Source organism: Notolabrus celidotus, chromosome 17 (genome assembly GCF_009762535.1).
Source record: "Notolabrus celidotus isolate fNotCel1 chromosome 17, fNotCel1.pri, whole genome shotgun sequence".
NCBI classification, from domain to species: domain Eukaryota; kingdom Metazoa; phylum Chordata; class Actinopteri; order Labriformes; family Labridae; genus Notolabrus; species Notolabrus celidotus.
This window is the reverse complement of record NC_048288.1, coordinates 1,216,132-1,239,204: the sequence shown is the minus strand read 5'-3', so window position 1 is coordinate 1,239,204 and position 23,073 is coordinate 1,216,132. Positions and strand designations below refer to the sequence as shown.

The 23,073-nt window shown below is 42.6% G+C and overlaps 1 protein-coding gene across 1 annotated transcript; it reads right to left on the bottom strand.

Annotated features, from left to right (window-relative positions):
* Positions 1 to 229: 229 nt before the first annotated feature.
* c1ql3a (complement component 1, q subcomponent-like 3a) lies at positions 230 to 22,847 on the bottom strand. The gene is made up of 2 exons (XM_034706670.1): positions 22,054 to 22,847; positions 230 to 925 (listed from the first exon to the last, which is right to left on the bottom strand). The coding sequence occupies exons 1-2, from the start codon at positions 22,642 to 22,644 to the stop codon at positions 746 to 748; spliced, it is 771 nt and encodes a 256-aa protein (XP_034562561.1). The 5' UTR covers positions 22,645 to 22,847; the 3' UTR covers positions 230 to 745.
* Positions 22,848 to 23,073: the final 226 nt, after the last annotated feature.

The following is a 23,073-nucleotide window of genomic DNA, read 5'->3' as shown; positions in this document are numbered from 1 at the left end:
AATATCTGCAAAGCTCAAAGTGATTCGTTCACATGTGATTTTAGTTTTTATAATCGTGTGTATTTTGTGACTGAATGAATAAAGGAGGTATGTTTGTATCACAGTTCACTTCCAGTGTTTTCTCTTCTCTGTCTGCAAACCATGAAACCAAAAAGAGAATAAAGAAACACACACTTATTATTGTCTTAATGATTATCACCATAAATATTGTTTATTATAATATGTATTGCACAAAATGTATTAGATTTGTTTGAAAATAATTAACAGTTTTATGGAGCTACCTGCAGACTTCTATATTTTCTCTCTGTGTCCCCTTCCTCTGTTCGCAGCTAAATGGGACGTCTTATCAGGAAGCATGTGACCAGTTATATTATTACATAAGGGTGATCAAGTCAGTCATTGATTTTGCCTACAATCCCCAAAGCATGCACAGCCTCCTCCTGCTCCCTGTCACCCCCCACAGTCCTCCATCGGGCCGCTTTAACGGGACAGCTTCAGGTTTCAGGGTGATGTGATGACACAAAGAGAGGTCATGGTTTTAAAACTACTTCATCATTATCGCTCCAAAGTCCAGCACACCGGCCCTCTGCCTTCATAACAGCTGACGTTATGATGGCAGAGGGTTCATAAATAAACTCTTTACAGGTTACAAAGGCTGATTGATATTCTCCACGGACTACGTTTTAGCGTCTCATCATTGGTAGAAGGACTTGGCGATGAGACCTGTACACCGCTGTGTGGTCGCCTAGTCAGCATAGATGATGAATCCAGAGAAGGTGCTGTATTTGTTGTTGTTCCCTCCATGAGCTTTGCCCCCGTCTAGTTTAATGTAGACCTCGTCCCCTGGCTCCAGGTGCAGCACGGCACTGTTACTGGCATAGTCATAGTTCTGGTCAGCATCCTGGGCTATGGCGCTAGCACGAACCTGCAGGATTATACAAACACACAAACAAAAACACACACACACGTAAGAATTAACATATCATACTCATTTAATAAACATCTTATAAACAGGGAGTCAAAATGATCCACAATCACACCTGACACCTCTAACCTGTTTAAGCACATAACTACATTATAAGGTTTCAACCACACTAAAAATTTAAAGTGCAGGACCAGTACTAGACTGGGCCAGGTGTTTGTCCTGTAGGTGCTATAAGCAAAAGGTGCATTTGTACCAAGAGTTCCGGGGTCTTTTAGCCCCCAGAACTTCTTTCCCTGAACTAAAAGGTTCCTGTGCCCCCATTGTTGTCTGCGTTTCGACCATGGGCTGAAGTCCCGGGTAGATTGTGTAAATCAGGCCAGTGACGTATGGAGAAAAAAAAGTAAATGCACTACACCACCAGACCAGTAGAGGGCAGTAACACAAAGAGGAATGCCATTCATCACAGATGACACCATAGAAGCAGACAGACAGGCAGGTATCATTATGAGCAACACAACAGTTAGCCTGTTAGCATGAAGAGACTCAGCTGGTCTGTTTTAGATGGTGCTATATTTCATCACAGATGGATTCACTGAATCAACACGTGAGAGGAGATAAGCGCGAGTAGCAAAGACGTTTCAACACGGCTTTAAAATCCTTTTGAACTCAAAAAGCCGTGGCAGAGATCGGCCGGTGTTTTGGTTTAAACGGCGACCCTGTTAACTGGAGACTTTCAGCCGGATGCATCCCTCATAAACGTCTTTAGACCATCATTAAATATCTGATGAGGATATTTTGAAATCTTAATAAAAACTAAACTAGTTTGCATTCCCAGGAACTCCCTCTGTGTTTCAACAGCTGTGTAAACTCCACAAACACTGACACGTTCAGCTGAAGGTCTCCAGTTTACCGGGTCACTTTTAAAACCATAACACCGGGAGAGACGCATTCACGGTGGGCTGAGAGAAGACAATGCACTTTGAGAAAATCAGACATATGAAGAGTGAGTCAGCTCAAAATGTTTTAATCTTTTTCAAAGTTCTGTTTATTTGAATTTTTAAACAAAAGATAAATGTAAACAATTAAAGCAAGTGATGTTCTTTGTATAAGAAACGCAATAAGTTAATGAACGAAAAAGCAACCAATAATAATAAATAATAATAATGTAAAATAAAAGATTAATAAATAGAAAGGAAAATGAAAAATAGTGAAACGACCATTAGATACATATGTTAATATTTTAAAAATGAATTAATGCAAAAGGTAAAAAAAAAACCCCAATAAGAATAAAATAAAAATATATAACAATATATAAAGAATATAATTATAATAAATAAATAAATAATCATAATAATCATAATAACAAAAACAAATTGAGAAATAAAATGAAAGAAAACACCACATGTGATAATCTACAGTGAGAACAACTCAACTTGTTCTCCTCTGAATAAATGTGTCGTGCTATAGAAGGGACTCAAAGCCTCAAAGGATCAAATAAAGAAATAGTCGATGGAAAAAGACAATGTTTTTTCAGTATGTGGGATGTCATGAAATCTGATGCTGAATCTAGAGACATCCTTTATCTTGTGCAGACACACATGGTGAATAATATGGCACATTTGGTATGTGGACTGGCCTCAGTAAATAACACACGGCTCTGTCAAAGAAGTAAATATCTCATAAACTCAAACTCTGTTGTAATGTGAACGCAGAGTTAGATACAACAAGCTGACGCTGCTCACACACCACATCACCTGTCCACCTCTCCAGCTCCTCTTTTAGCACCACATTTCCAGTTCTCTCCTGTGGCTGTAACCGCCTTGTTTTGCTCTTTGATGCCCAGCTGGCTCATGATTATATCCTGAGGTACCTTTTATGCATATGGATTCAGCAGTTTCTATCTCCTTAATGAAAAGACTGGCACATAAGGTGTATTTCGACCAAGAGTTCTGGGGTCTTTTAGCCCCCAGAACTACTTTCCCCTGAACTTAAAGGTTCCCGTGCCCCAATTGTTGTCTGTGTTTCCACCGCGGGCTGAAGTCCCTGGTAGATTGTGTAAATCAGGCCAGTGACGTATGGAGAAAAAAAAAAGTAAATGCACTACACCACCAGACCAGTAGAGGGCAGTAACACAAAGACGCATGCCATTCATCACAGATGACACCATAGAAGCAGACGGACAGGCAGGTATCATTATGAGAAACACAACAGTTAGCCTGTTAGCATGAAGAGACTCAGATCGGCCGGTGTTTTGGTTTAAACAGCGACCCTGTTAACTGGAGACTTTCAGCCGGATGCATCCCTCATTAACGTCTTTAGACCATCATTAAATATCTGATGAGGATATTTTGAAATCTTAATAAAAACTAAACTAGTTTGCATTCCCAGGAACTCCCTCTGTGTTTCAACAGCTGTGTAAACTCCACAAACACTGACACGTTCAGCTGAGGGTCTCAAGTTTACAGGGTCACTTTTAAAACCGGAACACCGGGAGAGATGCATTCACGATGGGCTGAGAGAAGACTACTGTTACAAGCTGCTAAATCAAGAGAATCACAGCTTCTTCTTTTGAAAAGTACACACACATACAAAAAAGATAGAACAAATAAAAACTAATGAAAGAAAGAGAAATCAAGAGAATCACAGATGTGTGTGATGTTATTGTGGACGGAGGGAGGAATAAAACAGTCATCAATCATGAAGGGACCTCCATCAAATACAGAAGATATTGAGGGATCAGGCTTATTTTTCCAGTTTTACACACAATACATGACACTTCAATTTTAAAATGTTTTGTGGATGATCCTCCACACAAGCATTGTAAACTTGTAAATGATGAACATGAAGTGTATTTATACACTGCTCCCTCTCTCTCTTATTCTCCTCTATCCCTCTTTCCAGACCCAACTCGGTCGAGGCAGATGTCTGTCTAACATGAGTCTGGTTCTGCTCGAGGTTTCTGCCTGTTAGGGAAGTTTGTCCTCCCTGCTGTAACTAGCTAAATACTGTGAGGTGCAATGCTCATGGTGGATTAAGGTGACATATCATGCAAAATTGACTTTTTAATGGTTCTCTACCTGAAATATGTTTCCCTGGCATGTCTACAAACCCCCTGAGAATGAAAAAAATCCATTCTGCCCCTGTTCTGATTTCTCCACCTTTCTGTAAATGTGTGTGAAACCAGCCGTTTCAGACTTCAGTGTTTTTGTTACGTAACAACAATATCCGGTCTGTAACGGAGTCAGAGCTCGGAGCTTGTTCAGCCCATAGACTGTATAAAATAATACTGAATCCCTCCTCCGTTTTTCATTACCTGCACAAATGTGTGCTAACAAGGAGCTTAGGAGGGAGGCATGCTAGTTGTAGGCTGTCTTAATAAACACAAAGGTCGGTTTTACTCCCCACGTCTGCAGATTTGAAGATCTAGTGGATGATTTTTATTTATCATGGATAAGTGCTAGCGCTAGTTAGCATAGCTACATAGCTACATGTTCGTAGCTGTAGCTGTGTACCAAGACACACGTCGACATACTGATAAATAAAACAACAAGAAACACTAAATCTGTGACCAATCCTTCAGAAAGGTCCTGCTGCAGGCGCCTCTCCGTCAGGATCAGATTCAGGATCAGATTCAGAGGGTTGAAGTAACGCGGGTCTGTGAGCAGCCGTGTATATTCAGCCAACATGTAAACATTAGATCAACGTGCTGGAGAGCCGAGGCACATCCACTTCCTGAGGGGGCGTGGTCAGAGAGAAAACAGAGTGTTCTGAGGAGGACTGAAGAAAAGGACTTTTCAGGCAGACCAAAATCTGATTTCAAAGTGTTTTTTTGAGCATAAACTTTAAAGACATGTTTTGGGGACCTCTTAGACCAATATATATTGATGAAAAAAGCCTGATATGTCACCTTTAAGGTGGGGTCAGACTGAAGCCTGATTTATACTCCTGCGTCGAATCAATGGCATAGCCTACCCCTGGAAGTCCGCATAGCTCCCGTACCTACGCAGAGGCCTACTCACGTAGCTGACGTGCACCTCCTCTAAAATGTAACTACCCATAGAATCGACGTAGACCGCAAGCCCTGTGATTGGTCCGCTTGGTGGCATTGTGTTTCCTGCATTTACAGCACTCCTGGGATCCTCCCTCATCGTCCGTGTATTTGATCTCCTCCTCTCTATTCTTCATGTAATCATGTCTGTATGATAAACAGCAACATGTATCAGCTGTAGATTAACAGAACACGCTCTGAATCTCTGTGGAAAAGGAAACAGAGATCGTAGCGGGGCCGGAAGCAGGCGACCGGCTATCAGAAAGATCACCCTGTTGCTGCACGACACTAAAACATCGACGGACAAGTATGTGGTGCTCATGTCCCTGTCAGCCCCTGCTGCGTAGGGGAGACGCAGAAGTATAAATCAGCCGTGAGTCTTATCCTGTCTTGGTGTTGGGTCTCTGTTCATAATTTGACATAGTGTGGTCTAGACCTGCTCTGTTTGTAAAAGAGTCTTGAGATAACGTTTGTTGTGATTTGTTGCTATACAAATAAAGATTGATTGATTGATTTGTATATCTCTTTCTCTTGTCTTCTGACCACTTAAAGCACATTCACATCACAAGTCACATTCACTCATTCACACACTGATGCAGAGGCTGCAGGTAAAGAGCCCATCAGTATTAACTCATCACATTCACACACCAGGGGCAATTTTGGGTTCAGTGTCTTGCCCAAGGACACTTCGACATGTGGACAGCATGACCTGGGATCGAACCCCCGACCTCCCGATGAAGAGATGACCGACTCTACCAGCTGTTGTTCAGCGGTGTGTGAATGTGTATGAATGACATTAACACTGATGGTCCCTCACTATAGCAGCCTCTGCCATCAGAGAGTGAATGTGGTGTGAATGGGAGAATGTGACGAGGAGAGTAAAAGAGCTCTGAGTGCTCAGAGAGAAAAGAGATATAGAAGTATAAGTCCATTTACCCTACACTAACAGCAAATAAACACACACACCTGAAAAGTTCACATTTAGCAACTAGTGTGTGTCACACAGCCGTCCAGAAAAGAGAGTGAGTGAGAGATTGAATGAGAGAAAGTGAGAGGTGCCTACAGTCATGTATGCCAGATAATGTTTGTCCAGACTCGTTGTGATTGGATAGTTATGTGCTTTGGTTGTTTGCTGAGTTTTTAAAAGCTAAATACAAAGAAGGTAAACATTTACAGACAAGCCACATGCAGTTATCAGAGGTGGTGATGTCAGTGTTGTATCTTGACCGCCCGTGATGTGTAGATGCAGAAGGAATCTTCGTGACACTGGCTTGCTTGCATAGTAATATGTTTATTGCAAGAAAACAATACCAGTATCGAACAAGCACCCGGAATGCTTGGGAGAACAGCTCTGCAAATCTGCTGACTCTCAGAATGCTGTTGACCAGCACCTTTTATAGGTCTTTGAGCCAATGTCATGGCCTACTGCAAAGCCCAAACTTGTCCATGCATGTCACTAAATTGGAAGGGGGTCTCAACCAAAATTCCTTGAATGTCTGGGGCAACATAGGTTTCTCTTTGACTTGTTTTACGTCAGTTACTTATTAACTATCAGATACTTCATCAGTCAAAGTTAGTGACATGAATATTCCTCTAAATGACCCCTCTCACTGAGAAAATGTAAGTCAGGAACTGTTTCACTGCCATAGAGGATGAAGTTGTGTCCTGACATCAGAGTCTGGTTCTCCTGAATGGAGCTGCAAGGCCCAGCAAATACTGATTTTCAGACTAACCACACAGTATGCAGAACTCTTTCATGAACTACATCTGATTCTGCAAAAACTGGGTTAGGAGATTTTTTAAGGGCTCTGCTGGACAGGTTCTCTCCTTGCTGCCATCAGAAAAAAAGACACGTTGAAGTTACTCGAGCCTCACAGAAATCCAGGCAGCCGGTACAATCCCCCACAAAACACTAAAACGTAGCATGCTAAAAGGTATATGAAGAGAATCTCATGGAGGAAGTGTTGTAAGCGCTCAAGTCCAGGACTTTGACCCAAATGTAAGTGTTAGATTTAGTATGTTTGATAAAAAGTGTTCCATTCAAAGTGAGGGCTGGTATGAGCGTTCGCCTGCCTGCACGTTCACGTGACGTCTGCCAGGATTAAAAGACACTAACAGTCATGCGTTCTTCTTTCAAAGGTTTCACAGTAAATGAAGCAAGAGCAGAGTGACATGTTGGAGATTTAAGAGACACATCAAGGAAAGAGACCAGCTCAAACTTTAACAGACATCTGTACAGGATGAACCCCAAAACAAGAGAGATGCTAAAGTTACTGAGCCCGTTCATCACTTCACTGTGTTAGCATACAGGGTAATATTAGTGACTAAAATAACTGAACCATAGTTATTAGGTTGTTTGGTTAGTTAGAATTCTGATTAATAGTGTTAGGGCTGAGTTTATTGGACACCAGCAGTGATCCCAGTGCAGCAGAATCTCTGAGTGCGTCCCCTCATCAACAGAAGCAGGGTGCGCATTTAAACACATCACACAGCGCTGTGACTTAACTCCTAAATAAATCTACACACACACAGACCGGATTTCATTAGAATCTCACTGCAGTGACAGTCAGACCTCGTCAATTTACTAAAATCAAATCGGCCACGGCGCAGGGGGCGAGCGGATCGTACAGGATCAAACACATTTTAAATGTCCAGGAAAAACTGCAGTTTCTCTGAAGTCTAATTAAACTAAAAAGGTTTCTCATTAAACAGGCTGTAGCATCCTGGTGCTCTAATGTCCACTATTGATGTAAACAACAACAAATAAATGACTTAAAGCTATGGTTGGTAGTCTCAGAAAACTAGCATGAATTTGAATGTAGCATTTCCTCTTGACTCCGTCTAACCCCTCCCCTCCTCCCTCGGAGCTCCTCCAAAACGACGCCCCCCTGCTCACATGCAAGAGCGCCGCTGATTCTTGACCATATGATGGTGACTGATTCAAAACCGGTCCTCACCAAAACATTCTCATAGTGAAAGTTAAAAACACAAACAAACATGGCTGCTGTTAGCACTCACAACTATCATTCTAGCATTATACAGTTGTACTGGTGACACGATATCAGGAGAAAAGTTATAACACATATATAATACTGTAACAGCTCTACTGTTTGTTAAACGTGTTCAGTGTAGATGCTCTTAATTCCTACAGTGTTGACAGTCAGTGAAGGCATCAGGAGAGGTGTAGAGTGTGTGAGCGGGAGAGAGGAGAGACAAGAGGAGAAGTTCTTCATTCATTCAAACATTGATTGTTGTTTTGTTGGTTGGCGTGATCACGGCCGACAGTGACCGGCTATTAAAACTCAACGTGTTCACGAATCGACTCGCCATCACTACAGCGTCCGGACGGACGCTACAATACATATATATTTTCTGTAGGACTTACTGAACGTCATTAATTATTCTGCTTGTTGGTGAGAGCTTTTTAGACTCTGATCCGGACTACAGTCCTGAGCAAAGCACCTCATCAGGTCAGAGGGGACAGGCCCGAGGACGAGCGAGAGGGGCAGTAAATAGAGTCAGGGGAAGTAGAGGCAGGAGACGGGGACTCGGAGGAGTGCACGCCGGGGAAATGTACGCGCAGGAGGAGGGCAGAACGGCTGGACGGGATTTGATTGGTTTAAAATTTGGGGAGCCAAAAAACGGTGATTGGTTGGTGTTTTCCCAGGTTTACTCCGGCTGTAGATAGCAGCTTTTTTTTCACTCTTTTTTAAGAACACATCATGTATTGATTACCATCAGGACATAAAGATCATTTTAACCAGTATGACAAAAAGTGGATCTAAACCTGATTACCAACCCCAGCTTTAAAGTAAAACGATTATATACATTAAATGATGGAAAGAGCTCCAACACTGATGTCAATGAAAGAAATGTTTCTACACATCCAAAAGGTCCCACACAGTCAGTCCAGGTCCACACAGTCAGTCCAGGTCCACACAGTCAGTCGAGGTTCACACAGTCAGTCCAGGTCCACACAGTCGGTCCAGGTTCACACAGTCAGTCCAGGTTCAATCAATCAATCAATCAATCAATCAATCAATCAATCAATCAATCAATCAATCAATCAATCAATCAATCAATCAATCAATCAATCAATCAATCAATCAATCAATCAATCTTTATTTGTATAGCCCCAAATCAGAACAACCGTTATCTCAAGACTCTTTTACAAACAGAGCAGGTCTAGACCACTCTATGTCAAATTATGAACAGAGACCCAACACCAAGACAGGATAAGACTCAGACTGACCCCACCTTAATCCACCATGAGCCTTGCACCTCACAGTATTTAGCTAGTTACAGTGGAGAGGACAAACTTCCTTTAACAGGCAGAAACCTCCAGCAGAACCAGACTCATGTTAGACAGCCATCATGCCTCGACCGAGTTGGGTCTGGAAAGAGGGATAGAGGAGAATAAGAGAGAGCGGTGATAGTGATGAGACGAGTAGTAGTAGCTGTTGCCGCTGGAGTCCAGCACGTCCGTATCAGCTGGAGTCTGGAACGTCCACAGCAGGAGGACGTCTACGGCAGCTCAGGGAACCTACGAGACAAGGGAGCTCAGGGACTCCAGAAAGGTCTATGGTTAGTAACTTTAATGGGACAGGGAGAGTTAAAGTAAGTGATGAGGGGGTTTGGGGTAAGGGGGTGAGATAGGATCCCAGTGTGTCAGTGTCTCAGTTCCCCTGGCAGTCTAAGCCTATAGCAGCATAACTAAGAGCTGGTCCAAGCCTGATCCAGCTCTAACTATAAGCTTTATCAAAAAGGAAAGTTTGAAGCCTACTCTTAAAAGTAGAGAGGGTGTCTGCCTCCCAGACTCTGACTGGTAGATGATTCCAAAGAAGAAGGGCCTGATAACTGAAGGTTCTACTTTGTAGGTCAGAAGAAGGATTTTAAATTCTAGTCTAGATTTTATGGGGAGTCAGTGTAGAGAAGCTAACACTGGAGAGATGTGCTCTCTCTTCCTAGTTCTAGTCAATACTCGAGCTGCAGCGCTTTTGGACCAGCTGAAGAGTCTTTAGAGAACCACACCAATACATCACCTCAACACATCACAGCATATTACAGAGTCTAGGTGCCCAGACCTTAATGCATTACTGTCTGCTCCATTAACAGTGCAGGTTTGATCATTCATTCACAAAGTCAATCAGGAGGGGGTTTAGCAGGCTACATGTAGGCTCTCTACCACAGGACTTACAAACTCTGTTATCCTTGACATGTACAGATACTTCTCATACTTCCATACATAAAACAGACAATCTGCAGAGACTATGAACAATCACATCTCTTAATCAGGTCATTTCCCCTGACTCAAAGCTGATGATTTGTGATCTAGTACCCAAAAATGTCAGGAGTTCCATATCAGTAAATCTGTAATCCATGTGCAACATTTCAGCCTTTAAGAGGTAAATCTGTCTGGAGGTCCAATCACTTCCCTTGTTTGTCCTGGTCTTGGCTGGTAAATCCCCTGCTTCAGATCATCCCGCCTGCTGCGGCCCTATTGGCATCAGACTGTTTCATCATAAATGCAACCAAGCTCCTCAAATGATCTTGTGGTCTGATCCTGGCCCAAAATGGACTGAGAGACCCCGAGTGAGATATTCAAATCAAAATCCTACATTATGTTTTAAGGGCTCAGTTTGTGCCGCCGTCTGTTTCTGCTGCATCAATCCAACAGAACGTTTATCTGTGACTGTAGTTGCTCATGTCTCCTATCACAACTGATGTTACAGCTTCTGCATCTCTCAGCTGATATGAAGACACAGACTGTGGTTCAATAGGTGCATTTTAACCAAGAGCTCCGGGGTCTTTTAGCCCCCAGAACTACTTTACCCTGAACTAAAAGGTTCCTGTGCCCCCTTTGTTGTCTGCTTTCCACCACGGGCTGAAGTCCCGGGTAGATTGTGTAAATCAGGCCAGTGACGTATGGAGAAAAAAAAGTAAATGCACTACACCACCAGACCAGTAGGGGGCAGTAAAACAAAGAGGAATGCCATTCATCACAGATGACACCATAGAAGCAGATGGACAGGCAGGTATCATTCTGAGCAACACAACAGTTAGCCTGTTAGCATGAAGAGACTCAGCTGGTCTGTTTTAGATGGTGCTATATTTCATCACAGATGGATTCACTGAATCAACACGTGAGAGGAGATAAGCGCGAGTAGCAAAGATGTTTCAACACGCCTTTAAAATCCTTTTGAACTCAAAAAGCCGTGATCGCAGAGATCGGACGGTGTTTTGATTTAAACAGCGACCCTGTTAACTGGAGACTTTCAGCCGGATGCATCCCTCATAAACGTCTTTAGACGATCATTAAATATCTGATGAGGATATTTTGAAATCTTAATAAAAACTAAACTAGTTTGCATTCCCAGGAACTCCCTCTGTGTTTCAACAGCTGTGTAAACTCCACAAACACTGACACGTTCAGCTGAAGGTCTCCAGTTTACAGGGTCACTTTTAAAACCGGAACACCGGGAGAGACACATTCACGGTGGGCTGAGAGAAGACTACTGTTACAAGCTGCTAAATCAAGAGAATCACAGCTTCTTCTTTTGAAAAGTACACACACATACAAAAAAGATAGAACAAATCAAAACTAATGAAAGAAAGAGAAATCAAGAGAATCACAGATGTGTGTGATGTTATTGTGGACGGAGGGAGGAATAAAAACACTGAGGTTAATCTACCAATCAGACACGTTCAGCATTGCAGGCCCCGCCCCCCGAAAGTCCCGGGACCTTTGAAAAGTACTACCCCCCCTAGCAGGGGCTTTTTAGCGGGGAGATTATCTACCCCTGAACTAAATTTAGACCCTGGGTCCACCGGTCGAAACGCACATAGTTCAGGGGTAAAGTCCCTCTGGTTGAAAAACACCTAATGTTGTCTGCCAATGACTGTGAGTTGAAACTTGTTTAAATGTCTGATGTGTAACCACTGTCTTGTGTGGTGTTTGGCAGACCTCTGTAGACTGTGGATGCCTGCAGGTGTAGTGTCAAGCAGCCTCATTGTGACCCTCCTTTAAAGCTTGTTCTTGGTTCTTATCAGAACATTGTGTTTTTTATTATTCGCCTTTTTTTTTTAACTTGTTTGTTAATATTTCATGCTAAGTGTTGATCTGTATTAATCTTCATGGTCCAGAAAGCTTACATTTCACAGCACAGGTCTATGAGTACTGTAGTGACCCTGGGATGAATCTTTATCTAACAGGAGGCACTACAGGCAGAATATCCGCTGTGCTTAAGCTCTGCTAGTGAACCACTACGTATACATGCATCATGTTTGTCTCCTTTTCTCCTCCGTTCACAGTCCTGGTTTTGCCGTCAGCCAGCCGTCAGATTGAAGTTGCTGCTGCTAATTACATGAAATAGTTTTTACTAAAAGCTCCAAATCTCTTCATTTTAATTGCAGTATATTGATGCTGCGCTCTGATTTGATGGTAAGGCCAAAGGGCTGCTCGCTCTGCTTGGCATGGTCCTGAAATTTCACAGCCTGGCAGCAGCATAACGATGGCCTCATCTGATTGGTTAATTCTCCTTGTTTATCCACTAAAGGCTCAAACTGATCAAGAGGCCCCTCCACAGGTTAAAGCGGTCTATATTTAAAGGAGACCTATCATACTCATTCTTACCTTTCAGTAAGTCAGTCTGGGACACCTGCAGAGTCGCTGTGCATGTTTCTGCAGCTCAAACAACTCCTTCTTTTATACTGGTGTGAAAATCCCATCGCAGCACATCAATGCCTTTTCAGTGAAATAACATTAGACAGCTGGTGGGTGTTACTTTTCACAGTTACTTTTACAGTATGGACACCCAACATTGTAACATACAGTGGATCTCAAAAGTCTCCACCCCCCTGTTAAAATGCCAAGTTTTGTGACGTAGAGAAATGAGACAAAGGTAAATCATGTCAGAACTTTTTCCACCTTTAATGTGACCTATAACATGAACAATTCAACTGAAAACAAAATTAAAATCTTTTAGGGGGAAGAATAAAAAATAAAAAATAAAATAATGTGGTTGCATAAGTGTACACACTCTTTAACTAATAATTGTTTGAATCACCTTTTGATTTTATTACAGCACTGTGTTTTTTTTAGTAGGAGTCTGTTAGCATGGCACATCTTGACGTGGTGATATTTGCCCATTCTTCTTTACAAAAAAGCTCCAAATCCATCAGATAGTGAGGTCATCTCCTGTGCACAGCCCTCTTCAGACCACCCCACAGATATTCAACTGGATTCAGGTCTGGACTCTGGCTGGGCCATTCCAAAACTTTAACCTTCTTCTGGTGAAGCCATGCTGTTGTTGATTTGGATGTATGCTTTGGTTTGTTGTCGTGTTGAAAGGTGAAATTCCTCTTCATCTTCATCTTTCTAATGGAGGCCTGGAGGTTTTGTGTTAAACTGACTGGTGTTTGTAACTGTTCATACTTCCCTCCACCTTGACTAAGGCCCTGGTTCCAGCTGAAGAAAAACAGCCCCAAAGCATGATGCTGCCCCCACCATGCTTCTCTGTGGGTCTGGTGTTCTTGATGTGCAGTGTTGTTTTTATGACAAACATACCTTTTGGAATTATGACTAAAAAGTTCAACCTTGGTTTGATCAGACCATAAAACATTTGATGCTTTAGGAGACTTCATGTGTGTTCTTGAAACATGTTGCCAGTCTCTGATGTTTTTCTTCATAAGAAAAGTCTTCCGTCTTGCCCCCCTACCCATAACTGAAACATATGGAGAATAGGAGAGATGTTGTCACATGTAGTACACAGACAGTACTAGTCAGAAATCCCTGCAGCTCCTTTAATGTTGCTGTAGACCTCTTGGAAGCCTCCCTGACCAGTTTTCTTCTGGTCTTTTCATCAGTTTTGGAGGGATGTCCAGTTCTTGGTAATGTCACTGTTGTTCCATATTTTCTCCACTTGATGATGACGGTCTTCACTGTGGTCCATGGTATATCTAATACCTTGGAACATGTTTGTACCCTTCTCCTGACTGATACCTTTCAACAATGAGATCCCTCTGCTGCTTTGGAAGCTCTCTGTGGACCATGGCTTTTGCTGTAAGGTGAACTGAGGAAATGTGATGAAAATCCTCCTAGTTTCGACCATGGGCTGAAGTCCCGGGTAGATTGTGTAAATCAGGCCAGTGATGTATGGAGAAAAAAAAGTAAATGCACTACACCACCAGACCAGTAGAGGGCAGTAAAACAAAAAGGAATGCCATTCATCACAGATGACACCATAGAAGCAGACGGACAGGCAGGTATCATTATGAGCAACACAACAGTTAGCCTGTTAGCATGAAGAGACTCAGCTGATCTTTATTGGGATTAATCAAAGTCACTTTAAATGATGACAGGTGTATACTGACTACTGTTTGTCATGAGTTTGAATGTGATTGGTTCATTCTGAACACAGCCACATCCCCAGTTATAAGAGGGTGTGTACACTTATGAAACCACATTATTTTATTTTTTTAGTTTTTATTCTTCCCCCTAAAAGATTTAATTTTGTTTTCAGTTGAATTGTTCATGTTATAGGTCACATTAAAGGTGGAAAAAGTTCTGACATGATTTATCTTGGTCACATTTTTATACATCACAAAACCTGGCATTTTAACAGGGGGGTGGAGACTTTTGATATCCACTGTATGGACTAAGATAAGACTCGGTCTGAAGGGTCTCCTCTTCCTTTCACGAGTCCATCCTTTTCCACTAAATCAACCAAACAGGGGCAGCCAAAGGTCTTCTTTGGATCTCTCCTCTCTGCAAAGCTCACACACATGCCACACATCAACAGTGTTATTACTCATCCAGATTCCAGATCAGTGCAATCTGCAACCATGGACCATCTGTCACTCTCATCAGTAAGCATGAATCTTAGCTTCATACAACAGATATCACATTGCATTGAATCCTCTCCAGTCCACCCTGACTTGGTGTGTTTTTAGGGGTGTATACAAGTCCATCATTCGGTCTGGCTCACCCTCGGCTACAGAAGCACTCCAACATCTTTGATTTCCTCTCAGACGCCCGACTGTCTCCTGACAAACAAACACAGACTCCCTGAGATACTCCATGTTGTCGATTTTATCATTTTAACTCCATCATCCTGCGGTTCAGGCACACCACCTTCACAGAAGCTTCTTCAAAATGTGTTTCTCACTCTCCTGAGAAAGGAACCTCTGAGATTAGCACCGCCATCAGACCACCTCAGACTCTGATTCCTCCAGAGCCGTCTCTGACTTCAGCTATCTACTGGCAGATAGCCGTACCAGCACCAACTATTACTAACCCAGTAGCTACATCGTTCCTGTCCAACCTTTTGAAGGATGCTGCAACTGTCCCGTCCACGTTTGATTGCTACTACAGAGGATCGTTATTATCAGGTGGAACCGCTCTCCTTCATCTCCTCTTCATAAACTATATCATCCTTCTCCACTGAATCAGGGTCCACTCCATTCTGCTTTGAGGAACTCTTCATTCAAAGATCACCGTCTGACTCGTGTTCCACGCTGGTGCAGTATCCAGACATTTAAGAATCAATCAATCAATCAATCAATCAATCAATCAATCAATCAATCAATCAATCAATCAATCAATCAATCAATCAATCAATCAATCAATCAATCAATCAATCAACCAACCAATCAATCAATCAATCAATCAATCAATCTTCATTTATAAAGCACCAAATCCCAACTAACGTTCTCCTCAGACTCTTTCCAAACAGAGCAGGTCTAAACCGTACTCTATGTTCTATTATTAACAAAGACCCAACATCAAGACAGGATCAGATCCAGTCCCATCTTACAGACAGGACTCAGTCTGATCTCATCTTAATCCACCATGAGCAGAGCACTTTGCAGCATTTAGCAAGTTACAGTGGCAAGGACAAACTTCCTTTAACAGGCAGAAACCTCCAGCAGGACCAGACTCATGTTAGACACACATCTGCTGAGACCGTGTTGGAGAGAGGGATAGAGGGAGATGAAGAGAGAGAGAGATGATAGTGGGGAGACGGATAGTAGTAGTTGTAGCAGCTGGAGTCTGGCACGTCCACAGCAGCAGAGATCCAGAGGAACCTACGAGACAAGGGAGCTCAGGGACTCCAGAAAGGTCTATGGTTTAAGAATGACCAATCCCTTGTCCTTTGATGCTGCTCATTTCAGACATGTCACTTCCTCATCTGTGACACTCTTAATGACCTTCATCACACCGGATTTCCACTCTGTTTATTTAAACCCTGACTCTGTGGAGGAGTTGAACTCATCCACATACACATACACGTCTTTAATACAAACCATGAAATGATATTGTATTGTTGTGGTGCGGTCCTTGCTAATGGACACACATCGGTCTGTTGTCAGTCCGTCCCTTCAAACATCTTTTTGTGTCATTTTGTAATAAAATATAATAAAGGTTTAGAGAGAGAGTACTGACACACAGTTCTGACTCCAGACCTCACCTGGTACTGTTGATTTCGTAGCTCCTCGTTCCTGAACACAACAGTGTGTTGCGCAGAGATCTTGCAGACAGGTTTAAGTTTTGTGGAACATTGATATTTTGTGAGAAACATTATCAATAACCAGCAGAATTCAGGCCCTGAAGTTCTGATCATGTTTATAATGACAGAACTGTGGGTCCTTGGGGATGATACATGGTTTCAACTTGGATATCTTCATCATCATCATCATCTTTCCGATCAAGTCTTTATTTGCTGTGAGATATTTCTATTCTGAGTCACCGCTGAAGAGTAGGCTTCAAGCTTTCCTTTTTGATAAAGCTTATAGTTAGAGCTGGATCAGGCTTGGACCAGCTCTTAGTTATGCTGCTATAGGCTTAGACTGCCGGGGGAACTGAGGCACTGACACACTGGGATCCTATCTCACCCCCTCCCCCCAACCCCCTCATCACCTACTTTAACTCTCCCTGTCCCATTAAAGTTACTAACCATAGACCTTTCTGGAGTCCCTGAGCTCCCTTGTCTCGTAGGTTCCTCTGAGCTGCCGTAGACGTCCTCCTGCTGTGGACGTTCCAGACTCCAGCTGATACAGACGTGCTGGACTCCAGCGGCAACAGCTTCTACGACTCGTCGCTCCCTCTCTCTCTTATTCTCCTCTATCCCTCTTTCCAGACCCAACTCGGTCGAGGCAGATGGCTGTCTAACATGAGTCTGGTTCTGCTCGAGGTTTCTGCCTGTTAAAGGAAGTTTGTCCTCTCCGCTGTAACTAGCTAAATACTGTGAGGTGCAATGCTCATGGTGGATTAAGGTGGGGTCAGACTGAGTCTTATCCTGTCTTGGTGTTGGGTCTCTGTTCATAATTTGACATAGAGTGGTCTAGACCTGCTCTGTTTGTAAAAGAGTCTTGAGATAATGTTTGTTGTGATTTGGCGCTATACAAATAAAGATTGATTGATTTATTAATTTAAGCCTAAAAATATTAAAATCAAAATGTACAGATTCCTCAACATCCCAGTCTGTCAGTCATTTTATGATCCAACAGTATTTAAATTCTACTTTCCTTTCGTTATAAGACGTGCAGTGAGAAAGCCTCTGAAACATTTGAGGCAGTTCAGATCCAACAGCAGAATAAATAAAGTGACTTAACCTGTAGTTTTCCTTTAATATCTCAGAGTGTTTTCTTTATTGTTCTTACGTCAGACGTCAGTGTGTGTTTGTGGCAGGAAGGTCGTTATCATTTGGTAGTTTTCTCAAAAATGATCTGAACTATGAGCCTCCTGGAGTCAAAGATGTAATCTGTATCCTGGTGTTCAGTCTTATCCTGGCGAGAATATTATGACATTTGCATGAAACACGATAACCTTGATTTTCTCTCTCCACCCTGACGCAGCAGGCTGATGGAAATCTCAGCCCCTTGAGTTTTTTTTAGTTCTGCCCGTGAGTTTTAAGGTGCATTTTAACCAAGAGTTCCAGGGTCTTTTAGCCCACAGAACTACTTTCCCCTGAACTTAAAGGTTCCTGTGCACCCATTGTTGTCTGTGTTTCGACCGCAGGCTGAAGTCCCAGGTTGATTGTGTAAATCAGGCCAGTGATGTATGGAGAACAAAAAAGTAAATGCACTACACCACCAGACCAGTAGAGGGCAGTAAAACAAAGACAAATGCCATTCATCACAGATGACACCATAGAAGCAGACGGACAGGCAGGTATCATTCTGAGCAACACAACAGTTAGCCTGTTAGCATGAAGAGACTCAGCTGGTCTGTTTTAGATGGTGCTATATTTCATCACAGATGGATTCACTGAATCAACACGTGAGAGGAGATAAGCGCGAGTAGCAAAGACGTTTCAACACGCCTTTAAAATCCTTTTGAACTCAAAAAGCCGTGGCAGAGATCGGCCGGTGTTTTGGTTTAAACAGCGACCCTGTTAACTGGAGACTTTCAGCCGGATGCATCCCTCATAAACGTCTTTAGACCATCATTAAATATCTGATGAGGATATTTTGAAATCTTAATAAAAACTAAACTAGTTTGCATTCCCAGGAACTCCCTCTGAGTTTCAACAGCTGTGTAAACTCCACAAACACTGACACGTTCAGCTGAAGGTCTCCAGTTTACAGGGTCACTTTTAAAACCGGAACACCGGGAGAGACGCATTCACGGTGGGCTGAGAGAAGACTACTGTTACAAGCTGCTAAATCAAGAGAATCACAGCTTCTTCTTTTGAAAAGTACACACACATACAAAAAAGATAGAACAAATACAAACTAATGAAAGAAAGAGAAATCAAGAGAATCACAGCTTCTTCTTTTTTTGAAAAGAAAAGGGGATTATCTAACCCTGAACTAAATTTAGACCCTGGTTCCTCCGGTCGAAACACACCTAGTTCAGGGGTAAAGAAAGTCCTTAGATTGCCTTTATTTTAAGGTTATTATTTTAATAGAAATCCTTCATGAAACATTTTTGGTCTCAGCTAAGCCTGAGACATCTCTTTGCCCCCCTTACATCTGTTTCATTCTGACCTGTTTTTTGAATGCTGTTTGATCCAACAACAGCCTAAATAACATTTTGTTCTTCTATTTATTTTTAATATTGCTAAGGATAAATGAATGCAGCTGCTGCAGAATGATGGTATGGCCTTTATGTATTTGTTATGCAGAGGAGCAGAAACATAGGATTGTAAAGATTGGAAATATAAACGCAGAGTTGATCCCCGATCACGAGTGTGCTCAGGTTAAATCTTTGATCAGTGTCATTTGTATATTACGCGTCAAATTTAATGACACATTTTTTAGCATTTCTTCCAGACACAAAAAAAGTCTATCATTTGATGCCGAGTGTGATCAGATCTCAAATACCTGATCTTCTTTCTACTTTAGGAATCATGATTTTAGACTCAAAATTTGGGGAACAGGCTGTAAGTTGCATCTTACTTTTACAAGTTTAGCATATGATGACCTCAGTATGGTGAACAATAATTCATCTTAAGTGTATTATGATGTTATTAAGCATTTTTCCATCATGTTTTGATTTCAAAAAGTCAAAGAAGAGGATGATAGAAAAAGTCCAAAGAGAGGGATAATTATGATCACCTCTACACTCAGTCCGACATGCCGTGCTCTCTTATTGCTTCCATCATTCATTTAAAATAACCTTTAATGAAATAACATCAGTCTCACTCTGCTGGACTCGCTGAACGGTGATGGGATGTTTCCTCTGCACAAACACAGATGTCCCCAGATGTTTGCTCTGCTGCAGATGTTTCTGTTTTTGCATGATGTTCTGAGCTCCTTACAGCAAGTACGAAATATGAGCCGGTCATTTCCTCTCTGTGTCTCTGAAGAATGATCATGTTTGAATGTCAAGAATGTTTTTATGAACCATACTTTGAAAAGCAGACTCTCACTGCTCTTGAAACCAGTTACATGATAATTATCTCCAAAACAGAATTTTTAAATTACTTAATATTTTCTACAATGTAAAAAAAATCTTGTTTCAATAAATGAAGGCAGATTTTTACAAAGGATTTTAAAATGTATCAGGAAGCGATGCATGTTTTGGATTTTGACACAGAGATGTGTTTTCAACATGTCTGAGAGTCTCAGTAACACTGCTCCTAATTGAAACGTGTCCCTCAGCCTCTGATTTGTCATGGCGTGAAGCTCTGCTGCTCTAATCCCAGAGATTTTTGCCGGGCTCTGTGCGGTCTGCGGATGCATTACAGTTGCAGGCTGACAGGCAGGGATGTGCTTGGTGGACCGATGCTGCAACACTGGTTTGCCCCATGGATTAGATCTGCTGCTGACAGCCTGATCACTACAGAGACACACAGAGAGCAGGACACTGGGATGGAACAAACACGCAACAGAGGAGACACGGGGAGCAGAAGACCTCTGTGGCCCTGAAGGTTTCATTCCATATTTTCTTCTTCTTCTTCTGCTTCTTCTCCTTTTATTATTATTACTATTATTATTATTATTATTATTATTATTATTATTATTATTACTATTATTATTATTATTATTATTTTGTGCTTTTCTGATTTTAGATGTATACTTGCATTGCATTCAAAAGCAGTCCACACATTTATCTTTATTTTATTTATAGGAACCTGCGCTGTGTCCCTACCTGTGTTATTATTATTATTATTTTTATTATTTTTATTGTTATTATGTATTCATTTTATTATTATTATTATTGCTAATATTACTGTTATTATTATTATTATTATTGAATAAATGACATTGTTTTGTAAATTGATAGTTTTTGTATTTTGCTCCAAACATCAAATGTAATGTAAACATGTATTTATTTATCTTACACTCTGGTCTTGTTAATTTAAATACTAGAATAGAAACTCTCTTGTAAACCTCATTGTAACACTTTTTTCTGCTGGTCTTTGTTGAGTATTTTCATCTCGTTTTATTTCTATTCCCCCCAAAAATACGGTCATGTGAATGGTTGTGTGGGAAAGAAATAAAATAAAGGTAATGTAAATATAAAGCTGTTGAAATCACTCTGATTGAAGCATTTGCAACTCTTTCTTTTCTATAATAATGAAATTTCAAATTAGCAACAAAGGAAAATGATGAAATGAAGATCACACTGAAGGCCCAGTGAGCTTCTGCAGCATATATCCTTTAGTTTAAAGGTTTCCTGACATGTTCAGCTCATCATCTTAAATTGTAAAAGCTTCCTCCGCAGATTACTGGAGCTCAGATATCAACATCTGACGGAACGACCCCCCCCCCAGATTCTGACCTCTGACCCATGAGCTACAGACCATGACCAGGTTGCATCCTCCCACCTCCCCTCTTTAGGTACCAGGTCCCCGGGCAATACCTGTATCCATCAGAGCCCACACACACACACACACACACACACACACACACACACACACACACACACACACACATTCCTGAGGCGGCTGCTGATTATAAGAACATGAGACTCTCTAACCTGCACAGAGTTATCGTGTGGGGCTGCTGTTTTATGAATGAAGTGATTAAAAGAGCAGCTTCTGTTTATTTTTAATCCAAGGTCCCAGAGGAGAACTATTCAAACTGAACTGGACATCAGGGTCCAGTTCAGTTTAAAACTGTTTCTGATGCACCAAAGGAGAGCTGGTTCATCAGGTGAAATCAGCAGCTGCGTAAAACTGATGAACATTGAACGCGCTCCTGTGGTACCTTCATATAACCGAGAGGACTCCCTGACTAACATCACCTCATCATGCAGACTCTGTGTTACCTTCATATAACCGAGAGGACTCCCTGACTAACATCACCTCATCATGCAGACTCTGTGGTACCTCCATATAACCGAGAGGACTCCCTGACTAACATCACCTCATCATGCAGACTCTGTGTTACCTCCATATAACCGAGAGGACTCCCTGACTAACATCACCTCATCATGCAGACTCTGTGTTACCTCCATATAACCGAGAGGACTCCCTGACTAACATCACCTCATCATGCAGACTCTGTGTTACCTCCATACAACCGAGAGGACTCCCTGACTAACATCACCTCACCATGCAGACTCTGTGTTACCTCCATACAACCGAGAGGACTCCCTGACTAACATCACCTCATCATGCAGAGTCAGTACCTGGTTGTTTTTGCACAGGTCCGCCCACATGCTCGTGCCGTCCCCTCCGCGCATCAGAACATGGTACGTGAAGAAATAAATCCCGGGGATTGAGCAGGTGAACTTCCCGGTGGTCGGGTCGTAGTGGTTCCCGAGGTTGGTGACCACGTCGTCGAACTTGAGCACCTCGTAGCCCTCGTGCTGCTTCTTGAGCCCTGCGTAAAAGGCGATCTTGGGCACGGTGCTGTAGGTGGCCGCGCTGATGGCGCCGGCAGCTGCGTTTGGTCCCGGAGGTCCCGGCAAACCAGACCTGCCCGGTTCTCCTTTGTCTCCAGGTTGCCCCGCTGGACCGGGCGGTCCTGGCTCGCCGGGAGGTCCTCTCGGTCCCACCTTGCCTGGACGACCCGGATCCCCTTTCGGACCTTGGATAAAAGTGGGTAAAGACTGCACGAGACTGTTGTCTCGGACCGTGTCCGCCGTGGCGGTGCTGGTTGGGGACTTGGTTCCGTACGGGTCGCACACCATCCTACAGGTACCGAGCATCTCGTAATGCGCCGCTGTCCCCGCTGAGTTTACCAAAACTGGGATGAGGATGACCAAAACCAGAACCATAACGACCCCCAGGACCCCTGCTGCCACTAGCCGCTTCCTGCCGACCAGCCGCGTCAGTGCAGGACGATCCTGTTGTCTGCCTTTGGGTGAAATTTTGCTGGTTAAAGTGGCCCCCTTTAAAGAGAAAATGTAGCTGAGCTACTTTGAAGGTCTTAATCCGAACTTTTAAAGCTCGAGCCCCCCTCCCCTTGGCGCCCTCGGTCCTCTCCTCTCCTCACTTTTCTGCTGATGCGCTACTTGTTCAGTTCTCTCTGAAAGTTCAGCCCGTTACTGCTTAGTGTGGTCCAAAAGGACTGGACTCAGCATCCCTGACACAGACCCAGACACGCGGACTGGACCCACGCGTTCCGAACAGAAGCTGAACTCTTAAGGAGGATCAAGACCACTTAGACTGTCTGCGTGATCCGGGACGCTCAAATACCAAAGAGG